A 13,923-nucleotide genomic window follows, 5' to 3' on the forward strand; every position below is an offset into this window, starting at 1 on the left:
TCCTGGAGCAAGGTACCCTCCCTCAGCAAGGATTTGATGAATGACAGCCATTGCCTTGATTGCATCATCATTAGATTCTCTCAACTGTCCTTACATTTTGTATTATTGTTCCCATTTTACACATGAGGAAACAGGCACAGTAAAGTAAAGGGAATTGTTCAAGCTCTCAAGGTCACCCAGGAAGAAATGTTAGAGTAGGATTCCACACCAGGTCTGTCTGAATGGGTTCTCCAAGCACCCCTACCCTTGCTCTAGGGATCCCTGGAGGGGAACTAGCAGGACCACAGCAAAAAAGAGCTGTGGCCAAAGTCAAGAAAATGGAGCAAAGCCATCTTTGTTCTGGGTCTGAAAATGCCACAGCCTCCATCCCTGCTTTACTTCCCATGAGTAGAGGATCTTTGACAGCAGGCCTCCTTTGAGACCTTAAGTCCCCTTTTCCAGTAGAGAGAGGAGACAAGTAAAGGTTACTGAAATGCCCTACACCATTTTAAAACTGGCTCCACTTGGAACCCTGCATGCACCTGAAGGCCCTCTGGATGTCCTTCCCTCTTTCTTGCGTTGAGGGAGATGCCAAAGTTCTGCCCACCATGGCTCTGGCAGAGGGTCAGACCTTGTGCCACCCCAGGGTCCCCCTCACCCGGAAGGGCCTGGGCCTGAGAGTTCCCCTCCTGGCATTTGACGGAGTCAGTTAGTTGTAGAGAAAGCAGCGGGAGGAGTTTTGTAAAATGATGCCCTAAGCCAGGACCCTGTGTTTGCAGGCAGGCACACCTTCGTTTTCCCCTAAGTGTGCATCTCTTCCAGAAATCTGGGTAGTTTATGAAGAGCTGGCAGGTTCTACAAGGCACGTGACTCTGTACATGAATGTCTACTGAGCAAATGAATCCAATTCCAGCTTGCAGGCCTGCTCTCTGCAGACTTATTGGTCAATGTGAAAAGAAATGATACAAGGACCAATTACTAAATTATGCAAATCCAGAAAGAGCTGCACAGAGAGGAGGCTGAGGTCATCCTGGCCAAGTCTAGAGGGATGGCTGGTGCTGGGGCAGGAGCCAGACCTGTGGCCCGGTGTTCTCCCAGAGTGCCTGGGGGATCCCCTTTGGGAACTCTCACAATTTCAGTGCCTGCTGACAGTTCCTCATGTTCTTCCCAGATGTGGTAGCACTGGGGGAATCCTCCGTAACCACTTTCTTTGGCTGGCAGGCACTATGTGTGTTAGAAGTTAGGGAAGGACCGGGCACTGAGTACCAGCTCCTCACACAAGCGGACTGGGGCCTTCCAGACCCAGTCTGTGAGTTACCCAGGGAGTGGTAAAGAGCTGAGGTGTGTGCACTGTATATCCCTTACAGCACATGGCTGAACTTAAACCTGGAGTCCAGAATGCCGATGCTCATTTCTGAAAGATACCATTTTACAACAAAAGCTTTATTATGAAAGCTATAGTACTTTATTACATTTATAAATGTCTCCTCTCATAAACGTATTCTATTCATTTTTTATGGTTTATTTACAACCTCTTATTAAAACCCTGGCTTGTTGAGATGGAATGGCTATTTGATCCAAGGATTCCAAGTCCTTATTTATGTTCTCTCTTCGTGTAGTATGCTAATGCATTATGGCCTGTCTTTTCAGTTACATTTACACCCTATGATACCTGCTGCCTTCCTGGTAGCAATAAAGGCCAAAGAGCCCAGCAAACTTTCCTAACTCGGATTTTAAGCACCTTTTTAAGAATTAACCTCAACCCTTGAAAGACAAAGTGAATGATGTCACTTTGCGATACAAAGCAATGAATGATGCTCATAGCTTTTCTCCTTCTTTCCTAAAGGATTTACCAGGGGGTCCTCCTCACTTCATCCTGGATGGTATAAGCAGATTTGACATCCAACAAGGAGGCGCAGGTAAGAGTGCAACATCTTCTCTCCCTGCCTTGGATAGGGAGTGGTGGAGGGTGGTGCCTACCCACAGAGTCCTGCCCTACTTCTAAGGGAGAAAGGCCAGTTCCCTTGGTGCAGATGTGGACAAACTGCTCACACCCAGTCCTGCAGCCTGCAATGAGCAGGGGAAAAGGAGACAGGAAAAATGAAAGCAAACATACACTGAGTTTCTGCAGTGACCGTGCAAGACACCTTGTGTGTGCAACAACCTCATTTTATATATGTGACAGTGGAGAGACCAAGAGGTAAAATAATTTGCTTAATGTCACACACTCAGTTAGTAACAGAGTTAAGAATCCAGCACTCTCTGACTGCTTCCCACCCCACCAGGCAGCCCCAGAGCAAAGGAGCTACTGAGAGCTGGAGGGTATGGACAGGGCAACAGGAGGGGCTGCCCAAGAGGAGGTACCTGGGCTGTTCCAGGTGTGGCCAAGAGAACCCTCAGAAAGAGAAGCATTGGAATGAAAGGGCAGAGCTGGCTGGAAAGTGGATAGGAGTTGGAGACAGCAAAGACAACAACCTTTCGAGAACACATTCTAAGCTTTCAAAATGTCAGCTTGCAGATGATAGGTCCTGTAATTGAACTTCGCCTGGTGAAATCACCGTGCCTTGGACCAAGTCAATAGAGCCTGCCTGGCCACCAGCCGATGGTTCCCCTATTAGGGTTTCACCAGCTGGAAAAAGGACCTCTCTGAGGCCGTTTTTGTGGCTTCTGTACTGAACCCAGTGCCTGGCATGAAATGGCATTCAAAGACAAATTGATCATGTTAGGGGTGAAGGAGAAAGGACTCAGGGAGGGGAGGAGAGGACTCAAAAGGGCTTACAAGGACATCCAAGGAGAAACTCAAGGCCATGCATCCCTCAAGGAGGAAAAGGAGAGAACACCCCCCTACTTCTGCACAGGGAGAGGCTGACCTAACAGGAAAGAAAAACGTGAATCAGTTTTCCTCAATTGTACAGAGCATCATTGCCAACATTTGCTGTAACTGAGCACCTCTGGCAAAAAGAGAATCAGAGGCTGGACGTGCTGGCTCACACCTGTAATCCCAGCACTTTGAGAGGCTGAGGTGGGTGGATCACTTGAGGTCAGGAGTTTGAGACCAGCCTGGCCAACACGGTGAAACCCTGTCTCTACTAAAAAAATACAAAAAATTAGCCGGGCTTGGTGGTGCGTGCCTGTAGTCCCAGTTGTGGAGGCTGTGGCAGGAGAATTGCTTGAACCTAGGAGGCGGAGGTTGCAGTGAGCCGAGAGCGTGCCTCTGCACTCCAGCCTGGGCAACAGAGCGAGACTCCATGAACACCACCACCACCTCTGCCCCTTCTTTATCTGGCTTGGAGCCAGTCCCTGTGACTCCCTCCCCTGGTTCTCCTCAGAGGAAAAAAAAATGCATCATTTAGAAGGAAGTGTGTGGCCTCTGGTGGTAAGGACCTTTTAAATTATGGGACGGGGTTTCCAAGTGTGTCCCATCAGCCTTTTCTGCCTTATCTCCCCTCACAGCTGACTGCTGGTTCCTGGCAGCACTGGGCTCCTTGACTCAGAACCCACAGTACAGGCAGAAGATCCTGAGGGTCCAAAGCTTTTCACACCAGTATGCCGGGATTTTCCGTTTCCGGGTACGTGTGCCCTTGCAACACTCATTATACTACGGGGTTCTCTGTGAGTACAGGGAAGGTGAGAGTCTTAAGTTTTCTCATGGCCTGGAAGCCTGAGATGAAAGTGACAGTTGTGTTAGTTACCCTCCCTACCTCCAAAAAAAGGATTCAAGCTTGTAGTCTGACAACACACAGGGAAGATGAGAGTTGAAATGTTTTTGTGTGAATAAAAAGAAATGACAGAAATGATTAGCAAAAGAGTCATTGATCGAGAACCCTGTAACTAACATCGAATTTTTGTCTCTGTTTATTCCTGTGCCATATTGTGCTATTTTGATTACAGTAGCTTTATAGGAAGTGGTAACATCTGGTAGGATAAGTTCTCCTTCATTATTCATTACCATTTTCTCAAAAATATCTTGGTAATTCTTTCACATTTATTCTTCCATGAGAATTTTAAAATTATTTTGTCTATTTTTTTAAAGCCACTGTGATACAGAATGCAGCAGCATTTAATTATTAATTTAGAAAAATTACATTTTTAAAAAAATTTTAAGTTTTCCTTTCCAGAAACACGGGATACCTTTCTATTTATTCAGAACTAGTTTTATGCCCTTCAATAAAGTGTAATATTCATATTGGTGCTGTATCTTTCTTGATAAATTCATTCTCAAACATTTTATAATTTTGTGGCTCATGTAATTGAGGTCTTTTTCCCTCATTTTGAACTTGGTGCTGCTAAAAAAGAGAAAAGCTACTGCTTATCATATATTAAACTGTATCTAGGCTCCTTACCAAATTCTTTTATTAGTTCTTAATTCTTTCTTTAACAGAATCTGGAATGGTTTAGTTATCTAATAATATTATCTGCAAATAGATAATTTTGTCTCTCCTTTTAATATCTGTAGAACTTATTTTGCTCTCTTGCCTTGTCACATAAGCTAGAACCTCACAATTTTGAATGAGTGACAAGAGCCAGATCCTGCCTTCTCTTGATTTCAGTAATGTGCTCTCTTGATTCACTCTTCTTTCAGTACATTCAAGTTGTTAAAAAATTGTATTGGAATTTTTGTACCTATATCATGCATAAAAGTGGTTTCTAGTTGATGTTATTTTTATCATGTTTAAGTTCTGCCAGCTTTTTAAAACAAGCTGATTGAGCTTTACATACCTTGATTTGAAATAAGTAGAATAATGAAAGCTAATCGTTGATTAACTGTTCTTTGAAAGTAAAATAGACAATAGTGAAATTACCTGGGCCTGCCTCCCTTTTAAATGTGATTTCTTTAATTCTTCCAGTGTATTCAATAGCTATTGATCTGTTCAGGTCTCTTACTTCTACCGAAGTTAATTCTTGAAATTTATACTCGACTAGAAAAATCAACTGTTTCTTTGGTATTTTCAAATATATTGCCACTGAGTTGCTTATATGAATCTCTGACAATTCATTTAACTTCTTGTAATCTGTGACTAAATCTACTTTCTTAATCTGTGCTGTATTTTTACTTTTCCTTTTTTTCTTAATTCTGCTTTTCTTTATCCAATGAATCTGTTATGTGGGTGTTGTGTGTGTATGTTTTTTTTTTTTTTTAACTAATCAACTTTTGATTTTCATTAGTCTTTCTATTCTTTTCCTTTTGAGGTTTTGTTTTCTATATAACTAATTATTTCAATCCTATCTTTATTAATTCCTTTATACTTTCTCCTGATTGTATTGCTTTTTGTGATTTTCTGAAACTTCACACTTAATATTCGTAGTCTTTTTAATTTCCTCTGAAATGTGTGTCTATAGGTTTTGATATAAAAAGTCTTACTTTTATTAATTTTTAAGATAATACAATTTTAGATTTTGTATCTTTTATCATATAGGGATTGTTTCTTTAAAGTTTATTTGATTTTCAAGTGATTAAGTTTTGCAAGGGGTAATCTTTTAGTTACTGAGTTTCTGTTTTATTATAATTGGAGAATATAATTCATAACTGTCTGCATTTGGGGAGATTAATAAAGTAGTTTTATTTCTAGCCAAGCCCACAGCAGTTTTTATAAATGGCTCATGGACACAAAAGAAGAATCTACATTATCCAATGGTTGTGAGTTTTACATACTGAATCAAGCTCTATGATTTCCAATTGTGTTATCTGTCATTATGTCTTTTATCTTTACTTATTTTTTGTCTGCTTGATTCTTTAGATCATAACAAAGAGGAAAAGTTCTTCCCATAGTTATTGTTAGGAGAATTCTTCTTATGTTTTCAGGTGCTCTGGCTTTACACTTTTCCTGCTATGTTCTTTGGTGCCCAAAGGTTTATGATCTTGCTATCTTCTTCTTGCAACAAAATTTGTACAATATCCCTATTTGTTGCATTTAATGCTCTGGCCTTGGATTCCTCTTTACCTGATATTCCTATTGCCACTTTAGCTTCCTGTTATGTACATTTCCCTGTTATATTTTTGTTCATTTCTTTATTGTTAATTTCATGCTCACTTGGTTATAGGTGTGTTTCTTATAAAAAGCGTATTTGAAACTCATTGCCTACCACTGTTTCTCCCACCCTTCATTTCTCCTTAAGATTTTTGTTCTAATTAAATCTTTATTAGATAGAATTTCCTTGAATAATTTCCTCAGAATATGTGAGAGTTTTTCCTTTTCTCTCATTTAAAAATGATATTTCAGTTAGGTTTACGATTCTTGGATCATGTTTCTTTTCCTGAAAAGTCTGTAAACATTGTTTCGTCGTCTTGCAGCTTCCAGTGCTGCAGAAGAAACATCTCATGGTAATCTATTCTCTGGACTTTGACTTTGTATGCAATGTGTTCTGTCCAACTGAGAGTCTGTAAGAAGTGCTGGCCAGGCGTGGTGGCTCACACCTGTAATCCCAGCACTTTGGGAGCTTGAGGTGGGTAGATCACAAAGTCAGGAGATTGAGGCCATTTCTGGCCAACATGGTGAAATCTCGTCTCTCCTAAAAATACAAAAATTAATTGGGCATGGTGGTACATGCCTGTAATCCCAGCTACTCGGGAGGCTGAGGCAGGAGAATCCTTGAACCAGGAAGTCAGAAGTTGCAGTGAGCTGAGATCGTGCCACTGCACTAATGCACTCCAGGCTGGCAACACAGTGAGACTATATCTCAAAAAAAGAAAAAAAAAGGGCTGTCTCCTTGGAGTTCAGAAATTTCTCTGGAATATATCTATATACACACCTGCTAAAAATTCATCTTGTCTGGGAATTCAGTGATATTTTTCAATCTGAAGACCTGTATCCTTCCAGTCAACTAAGTTTCCCTTTATTATTTCTGGGCCCTTCCTTTATCTTGCTCTTGCCTCCTTACATTCAGCTATTTGCATGTTAGGTCTTCTGTCAGGCAGGTGATGATACTGCTGCTGGTCCAAGGACCACACCAGCGAGTGAGCTAGAGGATCCAGGATTGAGCTGTGTCTGGACTTGTCCCCAGCATTGGTGGAGCTACTTAGGCGGTTAGGACAACTCAAGGCCCAGGCAAGACACGCTCTGCTCTTTTGGGTGGTGAAGAAAGTCACACAGTTCCCCAGAAGCAGCTGCAGTGCCCTGACCTCTGTAGATTTCCTCTCATTGCTGCGAGCTTGTGTACTGCTCTCCAAAAGTTATCCAGTGCCCAGGTCACCTCAGATGCTTTGCCTAAAACACTCTGGTTTCCCTGTCAGACCACTGGGTGTTGGCAAAATGACCTCCAGCATGGTTCTTGGAAGGTACAGACATGATCCAAATGCCAGTCCTCCCCACCCAGAGGCATGAACCAGGAAATGCAGGTGGTGGCCTCATTCTTTACCACCGGTCAGGCCCTTTGCATCGTCTCTGAGAGTGGCAAATTTATCTGATGTCCCCTTTGTATAGGGAGAGCAAGTTTGGTCAGCATTGCTGGTGTGGGAAGATAGGGCTAAGAGTTGTTTTTAAGATGAACTAGGCTAGGCACTAGTGCCTGTAATCCCAGCACTTTGGGAGGCCAAGGAGGGCGGATCACGAAGTAAGGAGATCGACACCATCCCAGCTAACACAGTGAAATCCCGTCTCTACTAAAAATACAAAAATTTAGCCGGGCATGGTGGCGGGTGCCTGTAGTCCCAGCTACTCAGGAGGCTGAGGCAGGATAATGCCGTGAACCTGGGAGGTGGAGTTTGCAGTGAGCTGAGATTGTGCCACTGCACTCCAGCCTGGGTGACAGCAAGACTCTGTCTCAAAAAAAAAAAAAAAAAGAAAAGAAAAAAAAGAAAGAAAGAAAGATGAACTAACCAGAGAAGCTCATTCTAGCCAGGACTTACTCATTCTTAACGTCCTACTGTGTGCCAGGCGTTGTCCTAGGTGCTGAACCAAATGGCCACTGAAAAGGAGTCTCTACTCTCATAACTACAATCTTGTTTTCATAATCTCACCTTTTATGGTCTCATCTGATCCTAATCACAACCTATGTGGCAGTTCTTACTCCTACTGCAATTTGACAGATGAGAAAACTGAGTCCCAGAGAATTATCTTGTCCAACATCTGTTGCTAAAGTAATAAGAGGCAAGACCAGCATTCAACTGCATTTCCACCGACTGACTGCTATCTACTATATGCTGCCACCCAATTAAGCACAAAATCCAGATTGTCCTTTTGGTACTCCCTTCTAGGGACTGGGATTAGCTTCTCTTAGTGCTTCGGATGCATTTGGTAATCACCGTCCTAAAACCATCCCTGTTGCCTCTCATCCTCACTGCTGACACATCTTGCTGCTCACTGCAATAGGAACGCAAGTCCACAGCTATGCAGAACCCGCCACAGTGCACTGGCTCATTAGCAACTATTAAAACATGTCTCCACTGACATATCTGTCTCAATCTCTATCTCTGCTCTGAAATTGCATCCGCGGCTGGATGCAACAGCCTGACATCTGGGACATCCAGATGTGGAAAAGGCCATGTGGATGAGCGATCCCATCCACCCAGCTTTCCATGGAGTCCACCCAGTGGAAATTGGCCTTTGCCAAAGCTCAGGGCTGAAGCCGGAAGCCCTGCTGCTTCTCCTACACAGGGGAGGCCAGCAAAGAGAATCCAAAAAGCTGGTTTTGTTATGAATTTTCCTCATTTGGCCATGTCCCCGGGTGAACCATTTAGAGTTGAATGCTAAAGATTCAAACAGTCTGTTTTGGAGAGGAACATCTGGTTCATTTGCACTCTTAGCAGTAGCAACACTAGCCAGTATCCTTTCTGCTGCTATAATGGCAGGGCAGCTTGACAGGAGAAGAGAGGGGCCAGAGGGAGGCTGTCACTGCTCAGTCCTCCTGAGCCACCCATGTCATCTGTCTCCAGGCCTTTGCCCACAGTGTGCCTCCTGTCTGGGATACCTTCCCTGTATCCCTGCCACGTGCTTAAATCCTGCCTCCTCCTTCAAGCTCTCAGCTCCTGCAGGCTCTGCCTCTGTCATGCTAGCCCTGCCCCCACCACTCTCCTCTGTTGGTAGCATTGCTTCCCTATTGCCATTTTGTGCACAAGAAGTACCTGGAGAGTCTCATTTGTGTCACTAAAGCTCACAAAGGACTTGCCAAAGAGAGGCAACGCTTAGGAGCAAAGTGAAGCTAGAACCCAAGTCTGCTTCTTCCCTGCCTATATCTTCCTGGACTAAGTTGGTCTGTGACTCATTTTCTCCATCTGCCGGTGGAGATGACATGCCTGTCTCCTGCCTGGCAACCTGGGCTGGGATTTTGTTCTGGATAGAGTTTGTTATTACATTGTAGAGGTCATGTTACAACTTTTGGCTTAAGTTGGGGGACCCGGGAGCTCCCTCCTGCCTCAGCTGTGTCCGAAAGTATATGCTTGGCTCTCTTCCAGTTCTGGCAATGTGGCCAGTGGGTGGAAGTGGTGATTGATGACCGCCTACCTGTCCAGGGAGATAAGTGCCTCTTTGTGCGTCCTCGCCACAAAAACCAAGAGTTCTGGCCCTGCCTGCTGGAGAAAGCCTATGCCAAGTAAGTACAACCCCGCCACCCATCAGCCCAGAGTCTCAGTGCTGGTCCTGCCTACCTGGAATGCAAACAGTCCCCATTGGAGCATTGTAGCCTTTGCCACCTGGCTGGGCGTCTCCATAAACAGTCACCACGTGCAAAGGTCAGTGTTGGGGCCATCAGGAGGATCCCACAGGCACATAGTGAAGAGTGGGCAGGGCAGGGGCTGGACAGAGATATGTATTGACAATGATATTAATGCAAGGCTGGTATCAGGGCCCAAAGAAATATATTTAATAATATCACGGTCAAAGTCTGACGAGAGGGCAGAGGAGAGAGTAAACAATTCTGACTCTCTGACTCACAGAAAGTCAGGCTGAGGCTGTGTGGAAGTGATGGCATTTGAGTGAGGCCTCAAAGGATGGGCAGGATTTCAACAAGGGGAGAGGGGATAGGGGGGAGGAGGTATCTCTAACAATGGGAGTGATTCAAATAAAGCCATCCTTGGGGTGGTCCAGGCAGTTGGGCACCCGGTATGGCTGCTATGAGGTGGCATTTATGTGTGGGTGTGGGGCAGGACATGCTCATTCTCATATGGTCAAAATACCATGACTTAGGGACTGCCTTTCGGTGCTGACAAGCTTAAGAACTTATAAACATCCCAATTCACATGTTGTGCTTAGATTCTTTGGGTTGCTTTTATTCAACAGATGTTTATTGAGCATTTAACCATATGCCAGGCACTGTGCTTGGCACTGGGACAGACGCTCTCAGACTGACTCAAGTGGATGTGTGCAGGACTGTGGATGGGGGAGGTGCACATGTGTGTGTGAGGAAGAGGGCCCTGTCCTAAACACCCACAGAGGTGATGAAGATACACTCAAACTTTCCGTCATCAACACAATGTAAACACGAAGAGTAATGACACATCCGTCTCCTCCTATGAGACTGCAACAGCTGGAGAATGCCAAGTGCTCGCCAGCATGTGGGGATCCAGGACCCTCCAGCAGCACGGGAGGGAGTGTGCACCCAGGCAGCCTCTGAAGGACAACCCAACAATACTTCGCTTCACTACACGCACTTCTCACACCCAGTAGGGACACTCCTGGGGGCCCTTAAAGGGACACATCTGAGGATGTTCTTGACTGCCACGAGGATGGTATGGAGTGTCCATCACTGAGGTCAGTGGGTACAATGGATGGACACACTTCATGGAGAGCCATGCAGCAGTCAGAAGCCACAGATCCCATCTGTGCACGGTGACCGGGACGGTTCTGAGAGGCAGGGTCCTCGCGGTCCCCTAGAAGTGTCCTTAGTGGGTGTGAGACGTGCATGGAGCCAAGATAAGTATTGTCAGGTTGTCCTTCAGAGGCTGCCTGTATGCACACTCCCTCCTGTGCTATTTGGGGGTTCCTGGATCCCCATATCCTGGCAAACACTTGGCACTCTCCAGCTTTCTGGCTTTTGCAAATGAGGTAAGAGGCACTAAGCAATCCCATGCACTGTTATTTATGGAAATGGAAACTCTGTGCCCTGCAATTCTCATTTCACAAGAACACATACGAACAAAAGGTGCACATTCCACATCCTGAAGTGCTTGTCTTGGGGTGGAGGAGAAAAAGAATGTGGATAGAAGGAAGGAAGAAGGAAGAAAAGAAAAAAGAGAAAATTCATGAAATGAAATGAAACAAATAAATTTAAAAAAAAAAAGAGCAAGACCTCGCAGTGACGATATTATGAAGGGGGAAAGCGGCACACCTGGAAATAGGACAGGAAGGTACGCAGAGTTCCAAGGGCCGGGACTGTCATGGGGCTGGTCCCCAGGGCCTGGAGAAAGGCTCTGGCATTGGTTTTGCTGCAGCTGCTGTGGCTTCTGCTCTGCTCTGCTCCTCTCTGCAGCTGGCCTGCTCCTCCTACTACCACCCAGGTGCCTGTCTTTGCTGTGCATCTTCCTCTGCTGCCTCCTTGCTCCGACTTTCTGAGGACCCCTGCTTCCTCTGAACTCCTCATCAGGCCGCCTAGCCTTGTGCCTCTGTCTTTACCTTCTGCTACTTTCTACCCAATTCCCCGCCCAGTACCTGATTCCAATCCAGAGAGTTGGAGTCTTATTGGTCAAGCCTGGGTCAGGACCCCATCGGTCCAATCGGCCATGACCTGGGTCAAGTGGCTACAAAGGGGCACGAGCTGGGGAGGGGACACTTGCCCTCAGAAGAGGCTGTGTGTGAGGCAGGCACCGTGAAGAGGCGAGGGAAGTGTCAGAGCTGGGTATCACTGCTAGCAGATGAAAGCAGAGAGGACCACACCCTTGAGAAGAAAATGAGTGGACAGCATCACAGATCCAGAAAATTCTGGAGATCATCCTAACCAGCCTCTCGGCCCACAGATGGAGAAGCTGAGTCTCCGAATTGTGATGGGGTGGTAGGTGCACGTAGTTAAGCTGGGCCTGCCGGGTCTTTACTCACCTGGCCAGGGGACATCATTATCTTCCCCATCCGTTCTGCACCCTTGCCAAGTGCAGTCCTGGGCCCTAGAGGTGGTGATAGCCCCACAGTCCACCCCAGTCCCGGTCCTTCTGGAAGTCACAGTCCAAACAGCAAGGTGCCTCAAGACCTCTTTTTGTGCATTCTTTCTTTTTGAGGCAAACTTGTGAAAAACTATAGTTTTTGTTCATTTCCAGTGTCAGAAAGAGCTGCTCATTAGCATTTGAGAATGAAGCCCAGATAACAGCCAAGGTTGTTGAACCAATCCACATGTTTGGGAGGTTAATTCACTTCTAAGCTACTTATGAAAACACTGCCATTATCTTTTCAATACGGATTCAGCCCTCCTCTCTTCAGGGCCTTGTTTTATCCTTATGTAAAAACAGGGAGACCAGTAGTTCCCTGTGAGAATTAGAAAGCTTGCAGAAGGAAATGATGACTTTGACCCCATTTTGTTAACAGATGACCTAAAGCAATCATTCAGCTTGAAAACAAATAGGAACATGGACGTGGCATCCGCATTCCACTGCTTAAAGAAATCTAGCAGAGGATAAAATGTCTCAAACTATTAAAGCTGTTTAAAAGCTTCCCCACCCCTCACTATCCAAAAAAGGAAGCTCTAAAATGCAGGGGTGAATCACATAGACTTACAGTGTTTCAGAGCCAGAAAGGACGTCTGTCAGCATCAAACCCCACCTTCTTTGAAAGATGAGGAAACTGAGGCTCAGTGAGGTGAAATGACTGGCCCAAGATCACACTCAGATGAGGATGGAGTGAGCACGTTTTTCCCTAGTCACTACTTCCCATGCCTTCCCACCATCCCTGACATTGTCAGTCCTACAGGAAAATGATTTGTCTTTTTGCTACTTGTGGAGCTCAGTGTCTGGCACACAAGGACCACAGCCCAAACGTAGAGAGCCCATCTGTCCAGATGGAGATGGACCTCTTCCCTCCAAGGGTGCAGGCAACAGCCCAGTGAACACATGGACTCCAAACTTTCTATTCTCCTTGCAGCTGGGGAGTCTGGAGATTAATTGGTCAAGTCAAATGAAAACCATAGTTAGGGTTTCGTTTTCCCCAGAGGTCGTGAAATAAGAGAGGAGACTGAGGGATGAGAGCTGGTAGGCTGCTTACCATCCTTTATAGACTCTTTACAGCATTTCAGCATCTGCTCCGGCTCTATCTGAATTCTTTCCTCTTTCATATGATTGCCGGGCAGAAAGACATTTCCCCCAAATGAGGCTGAAGCAGAGGAATGGGGACAAGGTTGTCTCAGAATTCCTGGTTCAGGTGATGAGGAATAGTGGTGGCTGCAGTGAATACAGTTCTTTCTCTCTCTCCTTTCTACTTCCTGTCAGCAAAGGGGGCTAAGAATAGTTGCCATGTTCCTGAACATCAGCAGGATCCATGAGCTCATGTTTAGAAAGCAGAAAGATAGTTCCTTGTCAAAACACCCAGCTGCTGCTGGGACAGGTTTCATGGGCATTGTGGATGCGTAGTAAGAGAAAGCTTCAGAAGACACCAAGGGCTCTGGCCATGAGTGGCAGGGGGTGCCTCTGGTTGTCTTGGGTGACTCCGAGATGACTGCCGGATGCCGTGGGTGCAGGACGTCAGATGGGGCCCAGAGGCAGTGAAACAGTGAAGTGAGGGAGGGGCCAGGCCCCACCACGGCTTTTCTGGAGTGCTGTTCTTTAGCACAGCCCTGTTTGAAGCCAGGAAAGGCGCCGTGAGCATATCACCAGGAAAGGGCTGTTGCAAAGAGCAGGAGGTCGCACTGGCGGGGAATGGATTCCCAAACCCCAGTCCTTGTGAATTTCCAGCACACTCAGCCATGCCCTGGTCGATGGAACAGGAGCCAGAACCACGTGGGACAGCGAGGGATTCCAGAGCTCAGCCCCAACCAGGCACGCTCACCACCAAAGAAAACTCTACAGTTGACTGAGCAAATGCTCCAGAGAGA

General features: G+C 45.7%; 1 protein-coding gene across 1 annotated transcript in view; it reads left to right on the forward strand.

Moving 5' to 3' along the window:
• CAPN13 (calpain 13) overlaps positions 1-13,923 on the forward strand; it is an 85,615-nt gene that overhangs the window by 27,822 nt on the left and 43,870 nt on the right. The window contains exons 3-5 of the mRNA XM_074012044.1: positions 1,826-1,898; positions 3,433-3,548; positions 9,371-9,507. Of these exons, the coding sequence (XP_073868145.1) occupies positions 1,826-1,898; positions 3,433-3,548; positions 9,371-9,507 (326 nt within the window). The remainder of the gene's footprint in view (positions 1-1,825; positions 1,899-3,432; positions 3,549-9,370; positions 9,508-13,923) is intronic.

Source organism: Macaca fascicularis, chromosome 13 (genome assembly GCF_037993035.2).
Source record: "Macaca fascicularis isolate 582-1 chromosome 13, T2T-MFA8v1.1".
Lineage (NCBI taxonomy): Eukaryota > Metazoa > Chordata > Mammalia > Primates > Cercopithecidae > Macaca > Macaca fascicularis.